The sequence below is a fragment of the Colobus angolensis genome, unplaced genomic scaffold, assembly GCF_000951035.1.
Source record: "Colobus angolensis palliatus isolate OR3802 unplaced genomic scaffold, Cang.pa_1.0 Scaffold111, whole genome shotgun sequence".
NCBI lineage: Eukaryota > Metazoa > Chordata > Mammalia > Primates > Cercopithecidae > Colobus > Colobus angolensis.
Genome location: NW_012112142.1, coordinates 5,018,126 through 5,032,594, shown reverse-complemented (window position 1 = coordinate 5,032,594; position 14,469 = coordinate 5,018,126). Strand labels below are relative to the sequence as shown.

Here is a 14,469-nt window from a genome sequence, read left to right as displayed (position 1 = left end):
CATTGTAAGCTGGGTCAAGAGTCAATAAGAATTACTTTGTACAATCAGTTTTCAAGATTATAGTCTGGGGAGCTAGCTTAATCAGAGCCTGGAATTTCTCCTGTACTTCATTTTTAGGAGAATTGAAATCCATCTGACTGGGCACGGTGGCTCACGCCTATAATCCCAGTACTTTGGGAGGCCGAGGTGAGCGGATCACCTGAGGTCAGGAGTTTGAGACCAGACTCAACGTGGAGAAACCCCATCTCTACTAAAAATACAAAATTAACCAGGTGTGATGGTACATGCCTGTAATCCCAGCTACTCGGGAGGCTGAGGCAGGAGAATTGCTTGAACCTGGGAGGCGAAGGTTGCGGTGAGCCGAGATCGCATCATTGCACTCCAGCCTGGGCAACGTGAAACTCCATCTCAAAAAAACAAAACAAAACAAAACAAAACACCATCTAAGATGTTTTTTGAGAGCAAGGTCCTTGCTGTTGCTGGCGTTCTTGCTTGCTCTGTTTTTAGGGCCTGGGACTGAGGAAACATGAAGCTTTAATCAGCTACAAGCTGTTGGGGGCTGGGGTTATGAACCTCTATATGTGTCACATTTGCTTCCATAGCAGTTTAGGACCATCGCCTATAAAATCAAGGCCAAGTCAGTGCTCTCTTTATAGAACATTGCTGCCCCTGCAGGGTTGCGTGGAGCAGTTAATATTTAATGGGGACTGAAGATTAGGCCTAAGGGCCGAGCCTTGATGGGTGCAGATCAGGTGCGTTTTATACTAGCTGGGAGGACCATGAAAGCAAGACCAGTAGAGGGAAATAACTGCTCTTGTGAGCTCTGTTTTCCATCTTCTGCATTTTCTATCCAAGCCCATAATGTACATAAATTATATTATGCTAAACATATTTAATAAAATGGTCCCCCGTGAATGCATACATTGTGCAACTCATTTAAAAAAAATTAGCTTTGGTTTAAATTCATCCTGTGCCATCACCACAAAAGCCTAACTCTTTTGTAGTACCCTTCCTGATGTCCAAAGGGAAATGGAAGTTTGTCTATGTGTGGGATTTTAATGTTGGGGTATTAGAAATTATAATCCAAGATACCAGCTCAGAAGACAAGGCTCTTGTAGAGTTGTCTAATTTATTATGCAGTAAGTGGCAACTGAGAATGACTTAACCAATAGGTGACCAGAAAGGAAGAGGTTGGACCCCACAGGGCTGGTGTGCTACTTGGAGCTGTTCTTGATTTCATTGGTTTATACCTGGACTCCTTATAGTGAGGAAGTCATTGTGGCCACCATTGTGCCTTTTATCTTCCATTATCTGATTTTGAGCATTGTGTTTTTTTGTAGGGAAAACATTCCTCACTGTGTATTATCTGTGGTTTATTTTAAGCATCTTTGATTAAAAAAAAAATGTAAAGACAGGACACCCAGATACTATCAGGCTGAACTGTAAATGTAATTTTATCATTTGATTAACAAATCAAGTAACACCATATAATTATTAGTGAAGTTTTTTCTTCTCTGGGTATTTGTTTGAAATTCGATGCTTTTTTTTCCTCCTAGGTGACAATCCTAACCCTTCCAAGGAGGACACCCCTACTAGCAGTCTGGACTCACTTTCCTCCCCGTCTCCTGTGACTGCAGCTATCCCTGGGCCTCCTGGACCAGACAAAAACCACCTTCTGGCAGATGGAGGGAGCTTTGGAGACTGGGCATCCACTATGTAAGTAACCATGTTTCTGTTGGGTGCTGAAGGGAGGAAGGCATGATTTAGTTCCTTTGAAGTTTCCATGAGCAGTGACCAGTGGGTGCTGAAGCCATTACATCAAGGAACCCTTATTGTCTTATCAGAGGGGCCACCAAAGGGAGAAGGGTCCTTAAAACAGAGCCTTCCTTGAATACTCTCTTTGTTTCTAGTATGGAAGGGTAGATGGATGCTATGTCAAATCTGATCTAAGTTCAATTCCTGGGCAGTTTTGGATTCTGCAAAGGAAATTTGTTACTATCCCAAGATGTTTCCCCACTAGTTATGCAGACTTTTAGAGATGTGAGAATGCATGCTGATGGACAGACTGTTGAAACTGTCTATAGAATGATATTTTACTTACATGAATTTCTGAGAGCAGTATGCTAGCATTCTGCTCGGTTTTGCTCGATAGCGTCCTGCAGAGTTGAGACGTGATGGTTGACATGTTTGATTTTATCTTCTCAGTTTGGTTTAGTGCCAGGCATGTGCAGATCCGCTCAAGTATATTAGGACAAATAATATTAACACAAATAAAGTACCTTGAACCTGTGAGGGCTTGTCTGGCTGTGTTGACCAAGGCTGTTTAAAGGCAGGATGGTGGTGATGTGGAACCCAAAAGGGCATCACGTTTCAAACAAGTGTTCAGAGAAGAGAAAACTCCACTAATAATTACAAGACAATACTTGATTAGTCAATCAAATTTTATCTAAAAATGCATTTATAATTCATCCAGAGAGTTTTTTTTTTAAAGATGGAGTTTTGCTCTTGTTGCCCAGGGTGGAGTGCAGTGGTGTCATCTTGGCTTACTGCAACCTCCACCTCCTGGGTTTAAGTGATTATTCTGCCTCAGCCTCCCAAGTAGCTGGAATTACAGGTGTTTGCCACCACACCCAGCTAATTTTTGTATTTTTAGTAGATATGAGGTTTCACCATGTTGGCCAGGCTGGTCTTGAACTCCTGACCTCAGGTGATTCACCTGCCTCAGCCTCCCAAAGTGCTGAGATTACAGGCGTGAACCACCATGCCCAGCCCATCCAGAGAGTCTTAAAAAATTTTTTTTGAAGCCAAAGTTGCTTAAAATAAATTATAGATAATGGTGTCATCTGACCCTAGCTGGGCATTCTTGGGACTTTAAATGGACTGGAAAGTGTTCCTCAGATTACTTGGCTTTTTATAGTTACTGCTGGATTCACATGAAATGATTATGAACTTATTAAGTATTAAGAGAGGCTGGGAGACATTTGGCATGCCAGAATTTGGGGGTGACCTGAAGACTTTGAAAATCTAACTGAGACTCCAAGTATGGAAACACATTCTCCAGATGAGGTTTTTCCTGCCAGTGTTTTCATCTGTGCTTATTTTTTATGCTGAGGATTGTGGATTTAAATCCTACATTACTCAGGTATGCTTGTCACCATTACTGTTCCTTTTCCACAATAAAAATTTTGTTTCACCGTAGTACTACAAGCAACAATAACAGTAGTTACCTAGGCACCCAGAATCTATAATCCTGGTTACACTTGAGGTGGAATTTAGCTTGTGTGTGTGTTTTAGTGAAAACCAGATCCCTAATTATGCCTTTCAGTAAGTGAATATCACAGGCAGTGGAGTGCAGTTTAGGCAGTCATGTTTCTTCCGTAGTAGTTCTGCAGAAAAGTGACATTATGAGCCGTGGTACAGCCAACACTCAATTCACAACACGTCCATGCCTGAAACGAGAAGGGCTTGATATTTTTGGTCATAAATCAAATGAGGAGTGAATTCCCCAGCTTCCTATTCATACACATTTTTAAATGTCATGAAAAGCACTCCAACCTTGAGAGGCCAAAAAGGGGTTTGGGGGGAGTAGTTGAAGCAAGCCTGGAGAGGAGATTTTTTTTTTTTTTTTTTAAATGGAGACTTTCTCCTACTTCAGAAACTTGATCTTTTTTTTTTTTCTTCTGTGCCATGGATGGAATACATCTATGTTTCTCTGAAGTATATACTAAAATGTTTCTTATGTATCTTTTAAAGGATTTACTGATGAGTGTGTATCAGTCACGATTTGTCATTATGTTAGGAAGTTTGTATATAGAAGTGTGCCTGTTGGACTTGGGTCTCACTAAGACCCACACTGCTGGCCCCACCCCAGAGCTGAGGATTCAGTAGGTCTGAGAAGGGACGTGAGAGCTTGCCTTTCTAAGGAGTTTTCAGGTGACAATGAGTGAGCCTTGATAGAGAAGACTATCCGCTGCTCCTTGCCTGCTTCCAGGGTTGTGCTGAGTATAAGCTGCTTCTCTGAGGAGTGTAATTAGGATAAGTGATTTCTCCACCTCTTTTGTTTAGAAAAACACTCTTCTAGGGTCATGCATTGCTGCCTTTCAGTAGCCTGTGTGTGCTTCCCACATCCTTTGGTTCTCTTTGCCTCAAGTATCTGTTATGCTTTTTTGCACAAGCCAATCCTGACCTATCTTCACGGTCTAATATAATCTTCACCTCCAGGAAGTCTTCCTCATGCTCTAATCTACAGGGAGCCTCTAGAGAGATCCCTTGTCAATATTTCTGCTGATACTCATTATTTGGCGCTAAGAAATTCAAGTCATCTTTGAGTATTGTTTAATATTTGCCTTTTAGTATTATTTTATATTTATGTGGAATAAATGTTTCTACATGTCTATCTAAGCTTTCCCTTACCCCAAGCTAGATCATAAAATTGTTGTTGTTTTTTTTTTTTCCAGGGAGTGGGTGGTGGGGTGGCAAAGACAGAGTCTCACTCCGTCACCCAGGCTGGAGTGCAGTGGTATGATCTCGGCCCACTGCAACCTCCGCTTCCTGGGTTCAAGTGATTCTCATGCTTCAGCCTCCCAAGTAGCTGGGATTATAGGCATGTGCCACCACATTGGCTACTTTTTGTACTTTTAGTAGAGATGGGGTTTCACCATGTTGGCCAGGCTGGTTTCAAACTCCTGACCTCAAGTGATCCACCCTCCTTGGCTTCCCAAAGTGCTGGGATTACAGGCATGAGCCGCCATGCCCGGCCATAAAATTCTTAATGATAGGAATTGGATCTTATATTCTTTAAACTTTTTTGTGATATTGACATAATTATTAGTAAACATTTAATTTCTTATTTTAATTATGTATTTATAAAAATGCTACCTTTTGGAAATCTCATTTCTTTCTGTATGTTACTGAATGTCTCTTAGGCTACTACATTTGGTTTCTTATTCATCATCATCTTTTTTTGAGACGGAGTCTTGCTCTGTCACCCAGGCTGGAGTGTAGTGGCACAGTCTCAGCTCACTGTAAGCTCCACCTCCCGATTTCATGCCATTCTTCTGCCTCAGCCTCCCGAGTAGCTGGGACTACAGGTGCCTGCCACCACACCTGGCTAACTTTTTGTGTTTTTAGTAGAGATGGGGGTTTCACCTTGTTAGCCAGGATGGTCTCGATCTCTTGACCTCGTGATCTGCCTGCTTGGGCCTCCCACAAGTGCTAGGATCACAGGTGTGAGCCACCATGCCTGGCTGATTCATCTTCTTTCTTATAAAGATTACAAACTCTTCCTCTAGCAATTCCACACAATTAATCTTACCATTTGCTCCTTACTGTGTTTTGTTTCCTTAGCCTTTATAAGTTCTCATTGTGTGTTCTCTTGTCTTTTTCCCCTTTATCTCTGCATACCAGCTGTACAGTATTAAATATGATAGGTTCTAAGTAAATGCTCATTAAGATCCCTTTTAGCCAAAGTTGCTTTGGGGTCATTAAAACTCTACTCAGGGCTCTTAATAGGAGGCAATGCCTGTACTGTGATCTCAGGTCCTACGGAATGGAGTCCAAATTTATGTGGATCACATAGGGCCCCAGTAGATCTGTTGAACAAAAATGCTAAAATCTCGTCCACTGGAAAACAGTTTGCAGAGGAAAATGTACAGCAGCCGTGGTTCTGACATAGGCAGTGTGTCAATGCAGCTGTTGCCTCTGATAGGTAGAAAACAATGCAGCAAAATTGGATTCCTTGGGTTTCTGCTGATGTTTATGACTTGTGGGTGTTATTCATTGCAGTCAATCAATCTGTAGCTATTACTTACCTGTACACTCAGTAAGGTGATGGGTGACTTCATTGCCAGTGAAGAATTGCTAGCTCAGTCTCCTTGGAGGACATTACATCATAGGTCAAGGTATTTCAAATGTTCCAAAGTCATTTTTTCCCCACAATAAAGTAGTTTTTGCTAAACAGGTTTTCTTCTATTGTAGTTGATGGAGCCAGGTCCTTGACAAGTAATCCTTTTAGATTCTCTGCCACAGAAGAGAATCTCTTTTAAGAAATATCAGGCATTGCTATCTGCTTCCTCTACAGATTTCAGATGAAAAGGATCACCTCCGTTTCTGCTGGCACATTCTCAAATTCAAGATGGCATGGTCTCAGAATAGCTCACTCTAGTTCGGGGTGCTGGCACCCTGAGATGCATCTCACTCTATACCCTGGCAGCCCAGGAGGGCAGTAGATTCCCCTCTCCCACCCACTGAGAGGCTTGGCTTTGTTTATCCTGAATGTTAAGATATCCCTAAAGCATCTATCCCAGCTAGTGCCTCAAGCTGTCGTTGTGCCACTGAGATTTGTGCCTACTCAGACTTGATGTCAGTTATTTAAAATCACTAGATAACACCTTCCTATTCCCATATACAGCCTTGTGCATGTCATCATATACTTTGTACTCACTGGTAACCATTTTTATTCTTGTCAATGAAATCACTTGTTTCCTTTAAATTGGGCAAATGAATGGGGGTTTCTCAGAGACAACTGCTTGGCATGTCAAATCACTTCACTGTTGGTTCCATGATTGCTTTTTAGGAAGTCAATAAATTTTGCTGGGAGATACCAAAGTACCCCCCTTAAATATGATTTGTGGCTTAGTATACCACAGTAAACCGTGAATGATTTGCCTAGAGTTCAGAAAAATAATCATTTTAGATCATTTTTAATAGATTTGTGTGAAGTCTGGTGCCTACTGAGAAAGTTGCTATGAGAAGTTACAGGGTGGCAGTCACTGGCGAACTCTGTCTTCACTTCCTCCCTTCCCCCTCTCTGTCTTTCCTTCTTCCCTCTCCCTCCTCCTTCAGAGAGGGCTTCCTCAACCCAGCACTCCTCGAGGGCCAGGGTGGTCAGTTCACCACAGAAGTTGGTATCTTAATCACATTATTTAAAAGAAAATAGATATATCTTTTAAAAGTGCTTTTTGCACATTTGCTTTTTTTTTTTTTCTAACTTAACCAAAATGAACATATACTGCTTTTGTAATAAGGACTGGGAAGCTCTGTAAATTTCAGGTCAGGAGAGGGTGATAAGTAACCTAAAGGAATGAACTTCCCATTGCAAAAACTTCCTGCATCTTTGTTGGTTAGTAGGGGGATGATTTCCTAATAAGATTAGCAGCTTTACTCTGTTTACTTGTATGTGGGCCCTGGTTACAGAATGCAGTGGGTTACACTGAGATCTCTGGTAGAGCCTAGTGCCTTCTTGTGGAAGGATGTGGTCTCTGATTCTGGGTACTGTGAAGAATGAATTGGCAGCCAGTACCTGTTACCATACCTAAGTAAACAGCAGGGTCACTTAGATAGTGGAGGTCTAAGGGAGTTCAAATGTAAGGCAGAACAGGGCCAAATGAACAGGAGCATGCTGCCTTACTGTGAGCCCACAGCAGCCTGTTAAATTCTGCACGGAGGTTAGCTCCTTCCTCTACCTCTTAAGGCTCTGGGGATTCAAGGGAGTAGAACCTTTTGCTTTAGCAGAGGCTAGTGGTTCAGGCTGCAGAGAAAGTATGATTAGATACCCTCTTGGCACTTCCAGACTCAGAGACCAGGAAACATTTGGTATTATGGGCCACCAGACTTTGTTTCAGCTGTGTTGTAAATGACATTTCCTCTTAATGCTTGCATCAACCCAGTGGGGTAGATATATAGTCATTTTTAAAGATTTGTATGGCACAAAGGACATAGAAAAATTGGCCCAAGCAACACAAGCAGTAAAGGACAGGTGAGTTTGACCTCTCGTGTGTCTGCCCAGTGACTTGTTTTACTGTAGAAATTGAAATTGTGCAGTTGCATATGGGGACATTGTTTGAATTGCAGGTGATCTCCACCCTGCCCCAATTCTGAAACCCGGTGAAACAGCCATGGCTGTCAACTGGTCAGTGCCCTTGGATTGAAGAGGGAACACTGACCTTACATTAAGTCATGTGGCTGTGGTTTATAATTATCTATGGGGAATAAACACTTGAATCTGGTTGCTGCGAATTCATCATCTAACACCTTGGCTGAGATGCGGGGAGGAGGGCCTTCTCCCCCACAGCAGCGCTGGAGAGACTTGGAAATTTGATCTGTGCAACCAGGCAGCATCCATAATCTTTTTATGAGTAATATGATATTCAGTTGTCTCCCTTCAGCTTCAGAAATGCTCTGGAAGTGAATCTCAGGGCCTGTATACTTGACCATCTACCATCACAGTGTCTATTCGCATTCAGTTTGGGGGTACAACTTTTGTCCTGTATGTTTTCTTGAATTTCTTCTCTCCAACTTTGTATAGAAATTATGCTATGCTGACTGCCTGGCCCCTTACATGCTTTGATACACATCCATTGTGGCTTGCTGGGGTATTTTTGGGATCTGCTTTGTGTACTTGGCACTTGCATGTGGCCTAATTCGTGTCTTCCTTTGCTGTGCTGTAGCTGCAGGTGCTGAAATTTGGAGGTTTTATTTTTAAGTCAGAATGTTGATAGTCCATGTAACTTTAAAGCCCTACCATGAAAAGATGACTTCCCAAAATAAAGATATGTCTGAATTTTGTAGTAGCTTTGCCACTACTTAAGACTTTAAAAACAATTAAGTCTTGCATCAGTCATTTTTGGTTTTTAGTGTAACTGGTTTTTGTTGTTAAAGATTTTCTTACTTGATGCCATCGTTGTAATTTATTATTTGCTATTCATGAATTGGCTGTATCTCAATATCTAAATAAGGTAAGGACCTCACGGGCTCCCTCTGTAAGTTCGAGACCGTTTACATTGGTAAATCACTGATTTCAAACAGGCCTGGCTTTGCATCCACGTTCTGTTTCTTACAACCTTGAAGATCTTACATAAGTGATTTAAGCAAACCAAGGCTCAGCAGGATTGTCTGTAAAAGGGGAATAATAACGTCCGTCGCTCTGGGCCGGGGTGAGGTTTCCAGATACCACATGTAATAAAACCCAATCACTGCTCCCCTGAGAGCTGGAGGCAGCCACCTGCTGGGATTTTCCTTTCCTCTGAGCACGTAATTCAATATTCTTAGTTCAACTTGACCCCAACTTCCTGGTTCATCAGTTACATAATCTCCTTACTAAATAGCTCAGAGAGAGAACCTTTCTAGCCTTGGAGAAGCTCTAGATGTTGACCTGAAGTTGTGTTGTTTTTAGCAGTTACTGTATTTATTCCCAGAGGACTCAGCTGGGGCTGCTCTCCTAGTGTCTTGCTTTGGGGATCTGCTTTGTCAGAGCCTCTGAGAATAGACCATTGGCTATCACATGATCAAGGCATGGGGAGCCTACGGAGACCCAACCACATTTATAACTTATGCTGAGCCGCATACCCAGGTACCACACCCATTACAACAAATAACCCATAAATCTGTTTGTAAGTAATTGGTGGATTTTTCTGAGCAGAGTATCTGTGTCTCTTTGGAGCTGTGCTTGACCCTGTTGAAGATGTTCAGCCCTCACATTGGGTGGCAGCTGGTTGAAACATTCCTGTCAGTGACTCTGCAGCCCTATAACCTTCAGACCTCGAATGCCCCCTAATTTTCTGAAATGAAGTTACAGTTCTTTTGCTGTTCCGCTAGCGAGCTAAAGTTCAGCCCTCTTACCTGATTCCACACTGATCATCTGGAAGGAAGATAGGATTCATGGAGAACTCTTTGAGTGGAAGATTGGTCAGAGATGTAATTCTGCAGCTGTTCTCTTACAGCAAAACCAAGAACTTTTGCTATAAGAGAGTGGAGTTTGGGAGTGAACCTTGTCAGACGACTAGGTGGTGATGTCCTTTCTTGTTGGAGGAGGAAATCCATATAGGAGCCTCAGGATCACACAAGTTGAGGACTGAGTGTTAAACATGACAGGCCTTCCTTCATGGGGCTTGGGGATTTCCTGCAGTGCCCTTCCTCCTCTCCCTGACCGCGTCCTTCCTGCAGAAGATATTTGTTCTCAGCTGGGTGCGGTGGCTCACGCCTGTAATCCCAGCACTTTGGGAGACTGAGGCAGGTGAATCAGTTGAGGTCAGGAGTTCCGAGACCAGCCTGGCCAACATGGTGAAACCCCATCTCTACTGAAAATCCAAAAATTAGCCTGGCATGGTGGTACGCACCTGTAATCCCAGCTGCTCGGGAGGCTGAGGCATGAGAATTGCTTGAACCTGGAAGGCGGAGGTTGCAGTGAGCTGAGATTGCGCCACTGCACTCCAGCCTGAGGGACAGCGCAACACTCCGTCTGGGGGAAACGGAGGGAGAAGGTATTTGTTCTCAAAGGTGAACAAGTTACTGCTTTTACGTGCTGAGTTCCTGTATTGGCTGGCTCCCTGCTGCCTGGGAGGTGATCTCGTACAGTTGAAGAGGGCCTCTGCTGCAGGAAAGCACTGGGTATGTGTGGGTCAGCCCCAGGCACCAACAAGGGAGCCCTGTACCACGAAACCAGTGAAGACGGAGGGGATTCTCCATCTGAGTTGCCTTCATCTCCCCCAACCCGCATGTCCCTCCCAGCCTTCTTATTTGGTCCATTTAATCCAGGAGTGAGCAAACTGTGGCCCACTGCCGCTTGTCTTTATAAAGTTTTATTGGAACACAGCTACACTTAGTTGTTTACGTTTTGTCTGTGGCTGCTTTTTGACTGACAGTGATAGCAGAATTGAGTAGTTGCAGAAGGCCTGCCAAGCTTCAAGTATTTACTCTCTGGCCCTTTACAGAATAAGTTTGCCGATCTCTAGCTAATCAGTAATCAAAGTAAGTGTGTTTGGAAGGGCCCCACCTTTCTTAAAACCCAGCTTCAGGAAGTGCAGTTCACCACCGTGGTGGTAGATGGAGAGTGCAGGTGATTTTAAGTGTAAGCTTCACACATCTCTTCTTGTCATTAAACCAACCAGATATTTTCCCTACGGGTTTTGGATGCCCCCAAATGTTTGTTTATAATTTCAAAAGACCATTAGTGTTTCATTGACTGAAAAATCTATGTGGGGTTGTTCTTTTTATAATGTATCATTTAAAATAAATTTTTATTTTGGAATAGTTTAAGGTTTACAGAAAAATTACAAAGATAGTACAGAGTTTCCATAGACCCTTCACTTCCTCTCTTCACGTCCCGCCCCCACCCCCGCCCCCAGCCCTTAGCATCTTACAGAACTGTGGTATGTTTGTTAAAAAATAATGAAATTAGTGTTGATACAGTAGTGTTAACTAAACCACAGACTTCATGTGGACTTCACCAGTCTTTCCAATAATGTTCTTTCTCTGTTCCAAGCTCAAATCCAGGATGTCATGTTTCTATTAGCAGCTTTAGATTTTTTTTTTTTTTTTTTGAGACAGAGTCTTGCTCTGCTGCCCAGGCTGGAGTGCAGTGGCACGATCTCAGCTCACTGCAAGCTCCACCTCCCGGGTTCACGCCATTCTCCTGCCTCAGCCTCCCGAGTAGCCGGGACTACAGGCGCCTGCCACCACGGCTGGCTAATTTTTTGTATTTTTAGTAGAGATGAGGTTTCACCATGCTAGTCAGGATGGTCTTGATCTCCTGACCTCGTGATCCACCAGCCTCGGCCTCCCAAAGTGCTGGGATTACAGACGAGAGCCACCGCACCCGGCAACTTTAGATTTTTTAAATGATGACATCTACTTAATATAGCCATACTTTTTTCCCTTTGCATAGCTGATTTGCTGTCTTTTGGTAAATTAAATGGTTAGTGATGATATAACCCTAGAAATCAGAGGTAAGGTCTGACCCAGAAATATGTAATAGTAGTGAGGGCTTCGTTTATTGACTGCTTACTGTGCTTCAGTGCCTTACGTGTATTATCTCATTTAAACCCCACAGTGACCCAGCCGGTGAGTCATGACTCTCTTCACATTAGCTGAGGGAGTTTAAGTTGCTCAGCCAAGTTTCAGTTGTGGATGACGCTAAGTGCCGACTAATGACGGCAACTGTGGGCCAGCCTCTGGGGAGTACTCTTAAGTCACTTGCTTCCTCCTCAGCACAGCCTCTAGCTATTGACAAAAAGAGGAACAAGCCTAGGGGAGGAAGAAACTGCAAGCTGGCTCTCAGCCAGCAATGGCATTGCCAGCTTTGGCACCCAGGTCTCTCTGCGGAGTGACAGAGTCTTAGGCATTTGTAATTTGCATGTGTACAATCCTTCAATGGCCTTTCTTTGCCTTTAGGTTATGATTGTGCCTCCTGAATATCCCGGTACTCACATCTCTCTCATCGTTCTTTCCATATTCCATTCCAGTCACTCAAGAGGACTTGAGGGTCTGAGATCTGTGCTGTCTTGTCAAAACAGGGTTTACTAGAAACGGGACCTTGAGTAAGTTGCTTTCACCTTTTTGAGATGGTCTTCTCATATGTCATGTGGAGTAATAGGGTGGTTGGGAATAAGTGAACTGTGCCTGCATGTTGCATCTAGCACAGGGCTAGATTGCACAGTTGTGCCTTGCATGAGCCTGGGTGTGGGGAGGTGATGATGATGTTGACTATGGCAGCATCAGCTTCAGCATTAGCGCCACACAGATGCTGCCTCCTCCAGGAAGCCTTCCTGGCTATCCCCATGGTTATTAGGTGTTCCCTCCACTCTTCCTCTGAGGGACCGTGGGCAGATCTCTACATGGATCTCAGTGCCTGTATTATGGTTATTAATTGGGCATTCTCCACTCGGCTGGAGAGCAGGTCGTGTCACGGTTGCCTGAGTGTTCCCAGGGACTAGCACAAGGACTGAGAGGAAGTCCAAATGATGAGCCAGTGGGTCTACTCTGAACCTTCCTGATGGGCAGCAAAGGCCTCCTCCCCCAACCCTGTGGGTTGTGGCGACTTGCATGTCCCAGGCCTTTGTTTCTCTGCACTGCTGTTATCCCTCGGTGTGCTTGTGTGCTCGTGTGGAACCAAACAGTGTGCTTGTGTGTGGAGTTCTCCCTCTCCTGGCACTTAAGGAATAACTGGCATTTATTTGAACAGAGATTTTCCCATAATATACAGATCTACAATATTTCCTTCTGTCTTTATTAACATTTTCAAACACTCTTGCCCAGGACAGCTGTTCTAGACTTATGCTGTATGTTTCCCAGACTGGCATGAAAGATCATTTCACTAATGTGTTAGTTTCTGCTCAGAGACCTGGCAACTGAGAGTTTAGAATCTTTCATTGCAGTGCAAACTTCTGATTTGATCTCATATTGGATAACTGTAGTGAAATATCTTGGTATTTGGGGGATTTAGTCACTTCAAATAAGCATTCATTTCTTTTCTTAGTGCGTATTCTCCTCGCTCTACCCTTTTGAATTTAGATGGCACTCAGTTCTAATATAGGCTGGAATCAGGGGCTTGTGCCTCTAGTGCTGCCCAAAGCCTGACCTGTCTATGTTATGCAAGAAATGTTTGTTAGATGCAGGAGTTCTCTGCTGATCGGTGCAGCTGGTGTCGAGTTTTAACAGTTAAGGCCCCTATTCCCTTCCCCCTTTCTGAAATGTTTGTGATCTGTTGCTGCCAGAACGTTTTTAATATGCATGGAGCATAGAGTCTGGTACTGGAGGAGATTGGATCGCAGTTTGAATCAGAAGCAGCATGGACTGCTGATCTGTTCCATTTTCTAAAAATACACTTTGTAAAGTATACACATACACAGCACTGTCATAATTTCATGTTTTGGGGTTTGGCCCCACTGCTGCACGTGAAAGCTACAAGGTCTTTCCTCGAAATTCAGGCCCGTGTTTCCAAGTGAGAGTGTTGACTTTTTAAAGAAGAGAGTTTCCTCATCCTTTACACAAATGCATATTTCCCTGCTTACTGTCTTCCCAGCTCTTCCACCCACCTCACCTAAAGACAAGAAATGCCTCTGTGGCCTCAGGAACAGTCAGGTAGACTTTGAATCTATGGATTTTCAGGAATGTGTTTTCAAGTTAGCAATTTGAAATCTTCATCTGCGTTTAGTGAAACACTCTTGTTCCTATTTGTCCCCTTTCTGTGAGAAGTAAGGAGGGTGACATTGCTCTTCCACACTGAAAATGGAGAGGAATCCTGTTTTAGGAGAAGCCTTTTGCAGTGTAGTGTGTGAAGTTGGGAAGACAGCAAACAGATATGGGTAGTTCTCTCTATATATTTCTGTCTTGGTAAATGTGGTTTCTGAGCTTTTTAGGAACAGTTGACTTCTTCCTCCATGTTCGCAAACTGCAACTTGGCTTTCAAGAAAGTCGTGGCACTGAGGTGCTTTTTTGTACTTGATCAGTAGCTGGCATTAAACAGAATTGGTGGTTCGTGCTCATGCTGGTCTTACTAATCAAAAATCTGTAGTTAAAGGGACAACAAGAAAAAAGAACATCCCAAAGATGTTCTTTGGGAAAAAGCTGGGGCTCTCCCCTGAACCACAGAGTACAAAAAAATGGTCCAGTGAGTGTTTTCGTTCTCCCAGTGATGATACTGTCAAGAACTGTGAAGGGTCTGAAATTTTACCTGCTTGTGAGCTACCAAAT

General features: G+C 43.3%; 1 protein-coding gene across 1 annotated transcript in view; it reads left to right on the top strand.

Annotated features, from left to right (window-relative positions):
- ARHGAP10 (Rho GTPase activating protein 10) overlaps positions 1–14,469 on the top strand; it is a 341,948-nt gene that overhangs the window by 314,658 nt on the left and 12,821 nt on the right. The window contains exon 20 of the mRNA XM_011956701.1: positions 1,557–1,716. Coding sequence (XP_011812091.1) covers positions 1,557–1,716 — 160 coding nt within the window. The remainder of the gene's footprint in view (positions 1–1,556; positions 1,717–14,469) is intronic.